General features: G+C 41.4%; 1 protein-coding gene across 4 annotated transcripts in view; it reads right to left on the bottom strand.

Moving 5' to 3' along the window:
- The window catches only part of NTM (neurotrimin), a 902,803-nt gene that overhangs the window by 104,998 nt on the left and 783,105 nt on the right, over nucleotides 1–14,700 (bottom strand). For all 4 annotated transcript variants that reach the window (XM_039878846.1, XM_039878844.1, XM_039878845.1 and 1 more), the window contains exon 4: nucleotides 11,679–11,804. In XM_039878846.1, coding sequence (XP_039734780.1) covers nucleotides 11,679–11,804 — 126 coding nt within the window. The remainder of the gene's footprint in view (nucleotides 1–11,678; nucleotides 11,805–14,700) is intronic.

Raw genomic sequence — 14,700 nt, 5'->3', positions numbered from 1 at the left:
CAGCTAGTTCTTAATATCCTCTCCATTGCCACGTGCGATAAAAGCCAGATGAACAATCCCTAGTCTCCCCCAAACAGGGCAAAAAGGGAGGCCAAAGCAGAAATATGAAATTCCTTCTCAGCTTAGTCTTCATTCCCAATCCACATTAAACCCATCACCATGTTCTGGAAAATTGGCCCCCACATGTCTCCACATTCCATATACTATTCACCACTCCCACTATCTCATGATCTTGACCTTGAGCCTTTAATAGCTTCCTAAAGGTTAGTCTCCTTGCTTCGGATCACAAGAAGGCTTGACCTTGCCAACAGATACCTACTGTCACCATCCCTCCTTCAGGTTCAGGAAGAAAAGGAATTCCTTACCACACATACAGGCAGCAGATGAAAGCTGTGAGGTGTGGTTTCACTGTCTTCCATCAGGACATGGGACTCAATCCAGCATGCCTCACATCTCTCATTGCCAGATGACCATGTAAAGTGTGACCCTCTCTCCCACTATCATCAGTGCCCTGCTGCACTTGCATTTCTTACCTCTCCCCACCTTTCAAGTCTGATCACTGTGCCTTCTGGAACATTCACTACCTAAGCACGATGTTTGCCTCAGACTCTCAGCCTCTAGTATGAGCATTCCTTGAACCACCTTTATTAATTAAACCCAGCTGTTTGCTGAGGGCAGTGTTTTCTCCGTAGCTCTCAAGAAATTGCTGGGTTGATTGTTTTGGCATCCAGAGGTTGGAGTGATGGTCTTCCTCACTCCTCAAAATCACAGGGAAACCATTCCTCTTTCACATTTTTATTGAAAACCCTCGTTCCTTCAAAATTCTTGCGCTTTGGCAATGTTTCATCTATCCCTCCTCTTCCTTTCTACCAATGACTGTTGTTCTAAATTCCCATGATTCTTTGAGGGCTTCCACACCTGGCTCACAGCTCTACTTATCACTAACTTTAGTCATTATCTGGGGTGACTTCAATGCTTCCTTTGGTGATTTGTCAGACACCTTTACTATCAGTTACCTGGGCCCCTCTTCTCCATGGATCTTCTCTGCCTCAGCCAAATGAAACCACTATCATTGGTCTGAACACGTCATTCTCTGAAACCTGAAATTATTAGTTAAGGGACCACAATTCTGATTTGAACCTTGTAACTTTCCAGCATGCTTATTCAACTAATCACACTATAACCCCATGCTTCCTTTATTCACTCATTCATTAAACAAATATTTGTCGAATATAATTTGATAGGCATCATGCTAAGCATGGGTCCACACAGTGGTAGGCAAGGAATAGCATATTCTTTGTCCTCATTAAGTTTACAGTCTAGTGAGAGGAAGACAGGCTTTAAATAAATCTTCTATAGCCACATGGCCTCCTTAGTGACCTTTAACATGCCGGATGTATTCTGATTGAGTATTCGTATTCACCATTAGCCCTATCAGGAACACTCCTGCTGGAACATTGTTCCTTCCCCCAATTTTAAGGGAGTATTTTCTTAATGAATCCATTCCAACCTATTCTATTTGAAATAAGAACCCCCAAGCAGTGCCTGATAATCTCTGCCTCTTATCATGATTAATTCTCCACACTACATACCATATAATCATTATAAAGTTTACTTATCAGTAGGCTTTTTTCCTCCTCTCCTATTGGAATATAAGCTCGGTGACACCAGGGCTTTGTCTGCTTTGTTCATTCCTGTATCTCCAGAGCTTAGGACAGTGAATAGCAGTAGGTACTCCATAGAGATATTGAGGAAATAAATAAATCAGTATATGAAATATCAAATTGTTTTGCCATGGAGTTTTCCTGGGGGCAAAATTCATGTCACCTTCTCAGTTTAAATCCTATTCAGGGATGGTATGTGACAGAATAAATAAATCAATAGAGGGAGAAAGCCATTTGTCTTTCTCTATCATGCAGATGACTGGCCAAATAGCTTCAACCACAGTGACCTCAGTGAAGTATTCCATAAAGGGCAATGCAAAGAATTGGAGAAGGAACACAAGGCATCCTGGACTGCAGATCAGTTAAACAGGAGGAGTCTTCAATCTTCTATAGACGAACAATAAAGTCCAAAGTCATTCCTTTTAACTCTCTGTTAGAAAAGGGATGAGGAGTTTGTGTTTTGGGATGAGAGGAGAGGATGAGCAGAAAGGAATCAGCCTCTGTTGGATAGAAGTAAGCTAACATGATCTTCCTAGGGAAGGAAGGGCTGCATCTTTCTAATCCCCAAGGCCAAGGCAATGAACAGGCTGACTGCAATAGTATTTGGAGAACCTGTGCAGCCAGCCAAGGAGGGAGCTGGAGCCCTGATCTTAGGAAAACTGAGTTGGTATTCTGCTCATTCCATTCCAACTGCCCTGGCTCCAGTAGGAAAATTATTTTATACTACTATGAAGATCAAGTATGCCAAATACAAGGACATGTAGAGAAACCGGATGGCGTCAGATAATGAAAAGCAAACCCTGATATCCAGCAATTTCTTTCCATATTTAAAGCTGTTAGAATGTAAAACAACCTAATAATAACAATCAAAGCGGAGAACATGCCACTGCGAGTGAATAATAGTATTTAACATGAGGAAAAAATAAATCAAATCAGACAGCAACTGTATCACTGCTGTGAGCCAGGGTCATTGGGGAGGTGGAGAGGAAAGAAAGCATCAAACTCAAAAAGACAAACTCAGTGGAAGGAAGAGAACTCACCTGAGAACCAGGAGAAATTTTTTTTAAATGCAGGTTTCCAGGTCCCACTGTAGATATGGGGTACAAAGGGGTGATATCGATGCTGCTGGTCCAAGGACCCCACCCACTGAGAAAAGTACTATATAGCACAACAGTTGGGCACATCTGTGCTGTAGACACTGCCTGGGGAGGTACTTCAGCACTGCCAACTGCAGCTATGTGACTGGGAAAGCAGGCTAATCACAGGACCTGACTCACACCATGGTTGTGAAAAATATATATTACTGTGTGTAAATGTTCAGAAGAGTGTCTAGCACGTTTTAAATCATCCATACACTATTAGTTGTTGCTATTTGTAAATGATAAAGAGTCTGGTTGTAATTTAGACTCTAGGAAAAAAACAAAACAAAACAGTCATCACTGGTCAAGACAAGATTCAGAATGCAAAAGTAGATACAAAGTCAGAAACACATACTGAAGTCCTAGTGACAAAGGCATTTTAAACGGAAACTTCTCCAAGATCTCACAGCAGTTATGTTAGATGCCAGACATGGAACTCCCAAAGCCTTCAGCTGTTCTACAGTGGTGCTATGGGGAAAGGTCACTGTGATGTTGTGGGTCTTGGGGCCCTGCTGAGACCCTTCCCGTACTCCCATAGAGTTGCCTGTCATGGGTACTCCTCAGAGATGGGGTCTCCTGGACTGGAGGGGCTGCCATTTTAATGAGCCTTTGTATCTTACTGAGCCAGGGCTGGTTAGCATCTGTGGGGAAGTGATACAATCTCCTTGCTTTTTTGTTTCCTTTTTTGTTCCATCAAAACAGTTCTGCATGGTAACGGTCGCCAAGTACTGGTATAAACAGCCTAAGACTCAGGGGAGTGTGGGGGAGGATGCTTGTTAGCTATGTCTGAATTCAGCAGACTTCTGATTCTACAACATTTTTCAAGGGTTTTAAAATAATTGGGTAAAACCGCAAACAGTGTCTGTGGTATGCACTCCTGCCCTTGGTTTCTAGACTGAGGCTTGATTTCATATGTTCTAAATTCAAGCACATTGAACTCATTAATTTCCTCACTAGTCTTTTTTATGATTTTTCTCTTCTTTGAAGTAGGAAGTTGCACAGTTGTAATATTGCTTTAACCAGATCATAAATATTGAACTTACAAAAACCCTTATTGACATTGGCAAATTTTACTCTAAGTGTATCTATCTAGCTGTAATTTTATAGTTAAAGAGAATTACGGAGTTAAAAAGTGATCTATAAATGTCTTTCCTGCTTCCTTCTCTCCTACCTTGGTCTGCACATCTGTGTTTAAAACATTTGCTTAACTAGTTTCTGGATCACTTTGCCCCATACTCGAGGTTGTGCCAGTGGTTTATCTTTTTAATAAATTGCTTTCTCTCTATAGGTTGGGCCCTCATACCTTATGCTGTGCTGCTACTCCGGACAGATCTGCCACTTTCCATTATGATGTAATTATTTTTTTCTCCCGCCATCAATGACCACTGTAATATCTTTTACAATAGCAATTACTTGGCCTTCCTGGGACAGCTACTTGGGGTACCCTGAGAATTTTAATCAAGTACCTCCGTTAATTAGAAAATGGTGAAGGTTAGGAAGGTGCTGATTAAGCACCTTTGAATATCTATCCATTCTGGCAACTGACTGAGCTTGGGCTTTTGTAAGAATTCAATATTTTCAGACAAAATAACTTAAAATTTCCTCCCCTTTTGTTCTTGTGCCATGGGTGGGAGTGAAGAGGAAGATGCTGGCCAAGGCTATGGAAGCTAACTTTGCTGGGCACCTACTATGTGTCAGGGGTCTGGATGCTTTGCATTGAACGGTATCCATTTAGAAAGGCATTATTATTTCTATTTTGCAGATGAAGAGTCTAAGACTTGGTCTTTGGGTTACACCAGAGGATGGGGTGAGGGGAGAGCTTTTTCTTAAGAATTCCTTTGATGATTTGGGAAACAAATGATCCACATTCAGGAATGTTGCAAAGAGAAGAGGCTCCCGTATCTTACTCTTTACTCATTAAAAGTAGTTTTGTTTTAAATTATGCACCAGAAAGACTTAATTTTAAAAATAAAAGAAAAAATACCATATCTACAGATTGGATACGTCTTTATTCAACAATCACTAACAGGATCTGCAAATGTTTGGTGCTGTAGCAGGCACTGGAATAAAACGAAACAACATAAGGACTATTCCTGCCCTCCCCTATCCTTAGGACTACTGGGGGACCTCAAGAGCCTGTGGGTAACTTGAAGAATTGCTGTTGTTAGAAATGTATGCAAAGTGCTGTGGGATCTCAAAAAAGGGGTGACTCACTCTGCCTGAAGAAGGTCATCAGAGGCTTTCAAACTAGTAGCATTTGAGCATGGTCTTAAAACACGAGTAGAAATTTTATCCCCCTCTCCCCAATACTCTAGGGAGAATAAATGGTTAAGTACAAGGTGAGGACGATAAGTATGTGGTGAATGTCAAGTTGTTAGTGTGACTGCAGTGTGTGGGGCAATCTGAACCCTAGACTAATATCTTAAAACTCTGCAAGCCACACCAAGAAACAAGAACCAAATTAATAAAGAAGTGCATTTTCAGAGAGGTTTATCATTACCCTAGCATGTCCCAGCTTGCGAGTAGTAGAGGGGAATTCAAATCTAGTTGGACCTGCATCAAAGTCGATCTCTTTCAGATAGATTGCTGCCTTCGATTAGGCAGCCTCCATCTATGGAAATGGAGCCATTGAAGGTAGCCAAACTCTCAAAGAATGGCCAGATCTGCCCAGTCCTGAGCCTGTTGCAGGAGAATAAATGAGCTGGAAAATCCACACCTGCCCTCAGGAAGCAGATAGAATGGATACACTAGCAGTTTCTTGTGCACACTTGTGGGATAAAATGACAGGAAAAAGCTTCTTCTCTTAATTGCTTCTCTTAGATTCTAATACTCTGGCAGAAGACAGGCAGACAACTGGCAGCTCAACAGGTACCCTGGGCAGGGAGCCTGCCCTGAAAAGTAGCAAAAACAGACTGCAAGGCACCCTTTCTCCCTCAGTTCCCTGTATCTTGAAACTTAGGCTACTTTTTTCATAGCATGGCGGCCATGACTGGAGAGTTAATTTAGTCATTGAGTTCTGCCTTGGCTTACTGCAGAAAAGATTTATAGCCTGTATCGATTAATTACAGGGCAACCCAATCAAAATGAGATTCCAAGAGTTGTTCAGAGTTGGCATAGATAGAGATCTTTTATAAATATCTTTTTTCTTTTCTTCTTCTTATTTTTTGGTCCTTTCCTGCTGTGTGGTTACCATCCATGGGTAAGGTGATGCTGTTAGTTACACATTGTGCTCCTTCCCTCTCTTTACTGCTCCTTTTGCTGGAGAAATTTTTTCTCATCTGCTATCCTAATGATCCCTGTGCCACACGGGGCCCCTGATGCTGGTGCTGACAGGCTGCTCATTAGTGCCAGGGTGCTGCAGTCAGCCGATGGCATGCCAGAGCTCCACTCCTGACACTTTTTCACAGAGCTGTCACCGGAGTCATGGTGCCTGCCAGCTCCGGTTGAACTCAAGCTGTGATACCTCCAGTGCCAATTAGTGTTTCAGTGTCCTGCTTGGCTGGGGAGGAAGACTTGTCAGTGCTGACAAATGGGAAAATAGGCAGAGGCAGGGGAGGGCTCAGGACATTGGCAAAAAGAGCTCCCATCCAAGGGTCACTTTGTCTTCACCAACTTGGTGCCTCTCAAAACTCTGAGAAACAAGCACTGGGACGATCAACTGCCCACTGGGCCTCTTCAAGCACAGTAGGATAACTGAGGTATGAAAGGAAGAGATTTGGCAGTTGAAGAAGTTTGCTTGGTCATGCAGGAATGGGTGTGGATGACATGTAGAAGTGCCCACTCCACATTGTGGAAAGAGAAAGCTTCCATAACAAGGGCTTGGTTTGGACTCCATGAACATATGTTCCAACTGCAATTCTGCCCCCAGGGTCTTCGTATGGCCTTGGGGAAAACCGATCAATCAAACTTTATCCCACTTCAATTCACATGCTGTAGGAAGTGGATTTTTTTAAATAACAATTATCTTTTTTATACTGATTTATTTCTTTGTATGTTCATTTTGTTAACCCATGAGGTACAGAGAGTTTTCATATAGCAACAATCAGGATTGTTTTACAAAACTCTTCATAGCCACTGAAGGTTTAGGCACAGGTAGGGTTGGGAACAGTAAGACACCAAAAGGACCAAATGCCCCAGAAAGACCAGATGAAGAACATGTCAGAGAAAGACGCATATGAGTAGCATGACTGCAGCAAGGCAGTGAGGAAAGTGGAAGTGAGTGCATAGAAGACCCACCTTCAAAGTCACTTGTGAGTCTCCTCAACTTCTGCAAAAAAGAATCTGAAAAGGAGTCTCTCCCTCAAGGAGAAGTCAAGCCCTGCCACAGCAGGTTCCCTACTAGGGGAGCTCAGGGAGGGCTTGAAGATCCTGTGATGACCAGAGAAAATGTTCTGGAGACTTGCCACCCAGCAGAGTTTAAGCAGAAAACACACCAGGTCTCAACTGCAACATCCAAGTAGAGTAGAATTCCTCATAAATCAGGATGAAGCCTTTGAACTGGGAGAATAGGTATGCTCCTTTGGGGCACTGGCACATATAAGTGCTTGTTCCCTGAATGAACACGTATTTCTTGAATGCTTTCTAGGTGCTGAGCATTGTTCTAGGAGGTGAAAGATCAAAGATGAATGAGATGCAGGCCTTTGTCTCAAAGAACTCATGAGTTAGAGATTAGGACAACTCTTTGAATGACTCACTGGAGCTTACTGAACCCCAATCAATATCTGGGTACAAGGTGTTCTTTCAGTAGCCTCAGTGAGGTTTTTATTTTCAGTGTTTTATTTGATGGAAGACAGATGGAGTAGGTGCACCCAAGAGGGGAGTTCCATTAGGTGATCCTTGAATCTTTATATATAGTGGAACCCGCACATCAGTCATTAGATTCATGCCTTCGCCTGAGTTTTATGTTGGGCTCCCAAGAATGTGATAACATAGGAATCTCAGCCTTCTCTCTAAAGATCTTACAATCCAATGGAAACGGAAAACATAAAAATTGGGTTTTGAGAATACTTTTCTATGAAGAATGAAGTCGTATAACGCTTCCTTTTGGATACATATAAAGAGATAACATTTCTGTTTACTTAGGAAAAATCCAGAGAAATCAAGGACAGAAAAGGTATTCTTTTGGAGACAGAAAGTCTGGAGCTTAAGGGCTGTGCTAAAATTATTTCTTATATGCCTAGAAGAAAATAAAGTACAAGGCACAGAGTCATGAAAGGAGAATATGTCTAAAGAAGACTGATGGTACTTTGGCACCTGGAGTAGTATGCTAGCACTTACACAGAAGTTGGTGAAGGGCCAATAAAGCATTCATGCAGATCAATGTGGCATTTAGCTGTGAGACAGTGAGATGGGGGCACTTCCTATTGAAAATACCAAAGCCCATGCAGGTGCAGGCAACACTGGTGCATTCCAAGACAGGTGTGCAGATAAGGGCAGGTATCTTTAGAAAGCTAGTGCACTTTCTCCTTGAACTCTTGGGAATAGTACATTCATGTAGGGAACTAAAAAGACACACTACCAGTAATAATAGGTAGAAAATTACTTCTCACAATCAGTGGCAATTCAGAGAGGTAGCTTGGGAGGCCTTACCTCTCTCTCCATCTTGGATATAGACAACTGACATTTTCTCCATCTGATATAAAGTGCTAGGCAGACAACTCGAAGTCAAGGTCCCTCTATCCACTGCCTACCAGTCAGTCAGTCCTAGCTTTTATATATTGAAATGCATAAGCCACTACTAATAAAATGGTGGTTAACATTTCTGCATTTCTTTTCTACATAAAAGGTGGTGAAACACACATTCTAAAGTTTATTGCTCGTAGCAGTATATGAGTTACTGTGGAGGAAACTAGGATTATTCAGAAATGTACAGACCAAGTAGATCAGCCTAGAGGGAGAAAATTCAATGAAGCCATCAGGGCTGCCAAAAGTGCTTAACCTCGATCAGCTAGCTATTCAGAGGTATGGGTGTGTGCTTAAGAATGATCTTGATTGAGACATGATCTACCCACACAGGACTAGACAAAGAATGACAGCAGCTCTCTCCCTTTGGAGCCTTTACTACATTGCGGCATATCTTGTTCTTCAAGGAATCACAAACCTGTCCTAACCTGTTTAAAATAAGCATCCTTTGGAAATATTTAGTGGGGAAAGATGAAGGTCTGACTGCTAAGGGTCTCTAGCTTCAGTTCAGATTTGGCAGCAGTCCAATGACATTTCTGATCTCCAAGTAATCAATCACTGGGAAAATGGCACCCTGGTGAGTCCCAAGGTGATTAGTTACTGCTTGGCATGTCTCATCAGTTTGAATTCTGGATAGCTAATCTGGACCAGGGATCTGGAAAAACCATTCATCTAAATTACTCCAATCCACAGGTAGATTCTGATTATCCCGCTCCTCTCCCCTTGATCCATCTTCTGTTTCCATAGCAGTTAAAACCCCAGGAAAATGAAAGCATCTGGCCCAGGCTCAGGTAAAGTCCCTTGGGTAAATAAGTCTGCTCGATGGCCACAAAATGGGGAAGAGAACTGTAAGGCACAGCAGTGTGAACTTCAGTAAGATGGATGGAAGAAGGCCCCAATGCCGGAGTGGTGACAAAAGTAATTGTGATGAGAAGAGAAAGAGGAAAAACAAAAAAAGATAATGTGGAAAGAAATGAAATTAGAATGGAAACATTTAGAAGGCTGTGACAGAAAGGGAAAGCAAAGAATAAAAGGAAAAAGAATGAAAGGGCAAGACAAAAGAGGAAGATATGCAGAGAAGGAAAAGAAAAAGAAAAAACACCCAGAAAATGACAAAGAGCTGAGGGGCTAGAGAAGGAAATGAGGGAAAACATCAAACACGAGACAGGGGGAGACCTGTGAGAGGGAGGGCACAGTGCTTCTTGACATAAGGCAAAGCAGGTCTACCTGAGATGATAAATGTCCTGCAGATTCTAAAGGCATAGACCACCCTGGCATCCAATAGCTCTGGGGACTCAACATTAATCAGTGATGAACGGCGTGCACCATTGTCTTAGAAAGTTAAACATCTGCCCATGTGGATGGCCCCTCCTTCAGATGAACCCCAGAGCTACATCCCATCATTAATGATCTCACACACAGCCAAAGCCTCCTCCCAGATTTTAGGCCAGTCCACACTTAAGGTCATTTCAAATCAAAACACTGTCAGAGACAAGAGTGGCTCTCTGATCCCTTTGCTCACAGTGGTAGCATCAGAGATGGTGGCATGATACAGCTTCCAGGAATTCAGACTAAACACACAGAAAATCAAATGCTTTCTCTGAGGACCTTTATCAGGAAAAATTGTCAATGTCTAAAAGAGAGAATTTGGAATTTGGGGCCATTCAAAGCCTGAAACTAATTCTTTGAAATGTCCAAGTGTAATGGACACTGTGATACATTGCCACCTTAAGGGATAGAAGATGTCTGCTCCAGAGGGTGAACATGCTGCTGGTGGCCAGCCCTTGGCTGCAACTTTATGAGGATTGTCTCAGATGAAGAGAGATGCCAAGTCAGAGCCTTTCTGGGGACAGCCCAATTTCAGTGACCAACTTCCATGTTGGTATAAAAGGCCAGCCCCTTCATTTCAATAGAAAATATTTCTGAAAAGTCACTCTAGCTTCTTAACTCCCATTAAGGTTAGCTAAGATATTCCCCTGGCCTGCATTGCAACTCAACTTCTCCAACTGCCCAACCCTTCTTCCTTCCCTTCCATAGGGGTTGATTCCCAGAGCATCTTTAATAAACTTCTTGCATGCCAAAGGGTTGGCTTTTAGGAGATCTAATTTGTAACATCAAGCAAACAGGTCCCACTACGATTCCTTTAAAATCCTTAAACCTTTACTACTCAGCTGTACACATACTTTAATACATACATGCATATTTATATACACACATCTACATTATACATGCATACACACACACACATTAACCAGAAATAAGCAATGAAATTAAGGATCTTTATTCATGTCTCTAGTCAAATGTCACCTTTTTAAAGGCCTTCCCCTACCAAAACTCTTGCTCCTCTGTCAGTGTATACTGGCCTATTTTCTCATTCTTATCACCACCTTATATTGTATATTCATTTCTTTTTTCATGAGAATTTTGACCTTATGACAGCAGGAACTTGTATGTTTTGGTTTATTTCTATATCTCCAGGGCTTAGAAGTGTGCCTAGACTATTGCAAGCACTCAATAGATACTGAAGAACAAATAAAAAAATTTAATGTACCTTGAATAAAAGCTGGCTTAATGATAAATAGCACCTACCTTAAATTCTGAAGGTTTAATATTCAATCCATGAAAGCATAAAATAACACTTAGTCTGGTCTATACAACATTTAGATATTTAGACAAAGTAAATGTTGCAATTTAGTTATCTAGGATTAATCAGAGTAAAACAATAATAAAACTATAAAACAACTAATGGGCTAGAGACCAGATATTTGGCATTGTTAAAGAAACACAAATTCGGAAAGTTTCCTTTCAGGAATATGGCCATTCGAAGCTCTCATTCATCACTGTCTTTGTATTTTCTATCTCTTAAAACAACCAGCTGAACATCACCAGAAAAGCTAATTGTCCCAACATCAAATATGGCCAGTGAAGTTCTCCCAGACTATCTTACCACAATTTCACCTACAAACAACTGGCTTTTTGTTCTCAGAGTTGGAGAGATCCTCTAGGATGACTGCTAAAATCTTAGAGGAGATGCTTGTCTTTCAGAGAATACTAAAGTTCTCTCTGCAGAATCCTGAGTACATTGTTATCAAACTACCAAAAATGTAGAACCCTTTGAACAAAGTCACCAGTGCCATAACCAGCAATTCTCCCAGTTCCTCTCATGACACAATATACCAAACTGCTCACTTACCTTTGGGGGAGATGTGTCTCCAGGTAACCGTAGGCTCTGGTCTACCCGTTGCTATGCAGGTGAGGCTGATATTGTTCCCTTCATTAATGGAGATATCTGAAGAAATCTCTACAATTTTGGGAGATACTGTGGAGACAAAACAGGTAGAAGGAAAATAAAAATCCTAGTGAAACATTTCTTTGTTGTTTTAAAATGGTAGTTGGCAGAATAGCCCAGGGGCTGAAATTTATGGGCTATAGGATGAGAAATTAGAGGAATTATCTTAAACATAAAAGAAATATCTTATCTTGAATTTAGCTTCTATTTCATACTATTAAACACGAAGTCAGGGAGTTCAAATGGGGTTGGATTTGACTGTAATACTGCAATCACTATTCTCCTAGCCTCTACCCTCTTCCTGTGCGCATTCTCACCCCCACCCCCTCCGACACATGCCCACAAGTCATTCTACACACTGCATTCCGTTGTCTTCATGCAATGTGATTCTGATTATATCACATCTCTGCCTAAACACCTGCAATTGTTCCCTGTTGCCTACGTGATAGTAACCACACACTTTGTCCTGGCATAGCAGGTTGTTCAGAATCAAGCATCAACCTGTGTTTGCACTGATACACCCAGTGTTTCCACCTCAGCTTATCCCCTTGTTATCCCCAACACATCATGTCCTTCCTGGGCATCAAGCACTTTGGATCTATATTGTTCCTTATGTCCTTTCTAGAACAGTCTCAGTCACCCTTTAAGGTCTAAACCAAATGCCACTTTGTTACAGCTTTTCCTACCGCTACTCCTCTCTGCCTTCCTGCATAACTCTAATTGCCACTGTTTTTCAACTGTGTTCCCAGAAGACATCACAAAGTCCAGATGGTGAGTCATAAGGAATATTAGTTAGCTAGAACATGCTTGGTCCCTCTCTCTGTCCCCTAAATCAATCCCCCCAAGGAGGGAAGTGGTTCATTTTAATTGGTAAATTAAGAGACAGGACTCCACATTTGTCCAGTCTTTTGTTTGGGAGCCAAGCTTTCCTCAGGAAGTTCTGTTGAGCTCCTCTTCATGCTCATGTCAGAGGGGCATTGTCCCACAAGCACAGGTATATCCTGCATCACAGCCAGCAGTTGCTTGTGTGCACCTATCTCATTTTGGGGTTCAGAATTAGAAGCTAATTGTTGGGGCACATCCAAGTCTAATTCTCCAGTATCATCTTTAAAACTTATGGATGGGATATTCGGTTCATATAGGATTATTCGTTTGTCTTATCTACTAATTGGTTTATAAAGTACACATGCCATTTATTAGGTCTCCCAAACTCCAATTCTTGGCATTTATTGCACTACATTATGGTTATTTGCTTAACATCTCTCACTCACTAGACCATGAGCTTTTTGATGTCCTGGGCCATGACTTATATTTATTTCTATAGTAAAATCTCAACAAATGTTTAAAAGATGGAATTATAATGGTTGTTCAAGGGAGCCACCTTCTCAATACGCTATATGTGTGTAACAATCTCAGAATTGAATCACTGACACATCAGTTCTACTGACACTGGTTTTGACTCATTAATTCTTTGTAAATTGAGTTGCCCCTCCATTCAGCTCTTTTAGGTTTCTTCATGTTAGTTTCTTTCCTTGATTTGAACCAGAACTCCTCGGAGCTGCCATGTTGTGCAGTTCCAGGGCATATCACCCACCCAGTACGTGATGCCATCTGGCCTGCAGGAGATCCTAGGGAAGCTGAACACCAACCTCATTCCCTGTTCCAAAGCAACTGTCACATGGAAATCAGGTTGGTTGGGAGTTTCACTGCTCATTTCTTCTATTAATCAATCACTCCTAATTGTATTAGATTTCCTCCTTCACACACACATAAAAATGTATCATGCAGATATCTTCCCCTAGCCTTTGTTCCTTTCCCTCCTTCTCCTTAAAATTGTCTTCTACTCCTTTCTCACACTCCACACAACTGAGAACACTCATTAATAAGCATGCATGCACTTTGTTTCCTTATCCTCATTCCCTTGATGCTGATTTTGATCACTTAGACTCTCTTCTCCAACTATTGGGATTGTTCAAGGCCTGGTTGTGTTACCACCCATTCCATAAGGTCCTCCAGGTCATCTCCAAAAGGATATGACCTTTCCTTTCTGACTCATCTGAATACATTATTGAACAAGAGCCTTATTCATTAAAAAAATCCTGCTGTCCTAAATAGGATGTCTTCCATAAAGCAAGCACCGATGTATCATTTTTAGATTTAAATGCACATCAAGCTTTGCACAGAGAGGTAATGTGTGTGTCTGTGTGTGTGTGCATGTGCACACATTGGCCACTTATCTGCACTCTCACAGGTATTTAGTAGTAAAAAACAATGGAGAATCAATGTGAGGGTTGAGGAGTGACTGTTGGCTCTACAATCTAGGAATTCTAAGACAAAACATTGCAATTTATGGCTACATAATTTTAAACTCTAGATTGAATCTTCCAGAACAGAAAGATAATTGATAAGTTAATGACTGAATACCTGATTTGCTGACTGAAGAATCCACATTTTTAAACTCTCTTAGTTCTAAAATCACTTAAACTTGATGTATTTTATTCACAGATTTTTAACTGGACCATTTAATTCTTGAACCATCACTTTTCCCAAACCCATACATTTTCCTGGCCCCAGCTCCTGCCACCCTTGGCACCCACACAGCCTTGCTTGCTTTCTGGAGGACAGGCTGCCTGCAGAATGACTGTGCTGGCCTTGCAGGCATTGCTTCAACTGTATAGGTAAGTAATTTATTGATCTGTAAAGCACTTTGAGATGCTCTGCAAGGGATTATGTCACGCCAACGCCATGCAATAAAATAAAAAATGATGGACTTTGTGAACACAGGGTGATTTAAGGTTTGTAGTTGGAAGTGTGCTTAAAGTACATTTTAAGTGGAAATCAGGTCGGGTAATGAATTACTCTTGCTTTGGAAGGGCTTACTGGGAGTTCATATTCCTGGCTTCTTACACGATAGCTAATCTGCTAA

This window comes from Pteropus medius, unplaced genomic scaffold, assembly GCF_902729225.1.
Source record: "Pteropus medius unplaced genomic scaffold, Ma_sr-lr_union100, whole genome shotgun sequence".
NCBI classification, from domain to species: domain Eukaryota; kingdom Metazoa; phylum Chordata; class Mammalia; order Chiroptera; family Pteropodidae; genus Pteropus; species Pteropus medius.
This window is presented reverse-complemented; position numbering and strand designations above follow the sequence as displayed.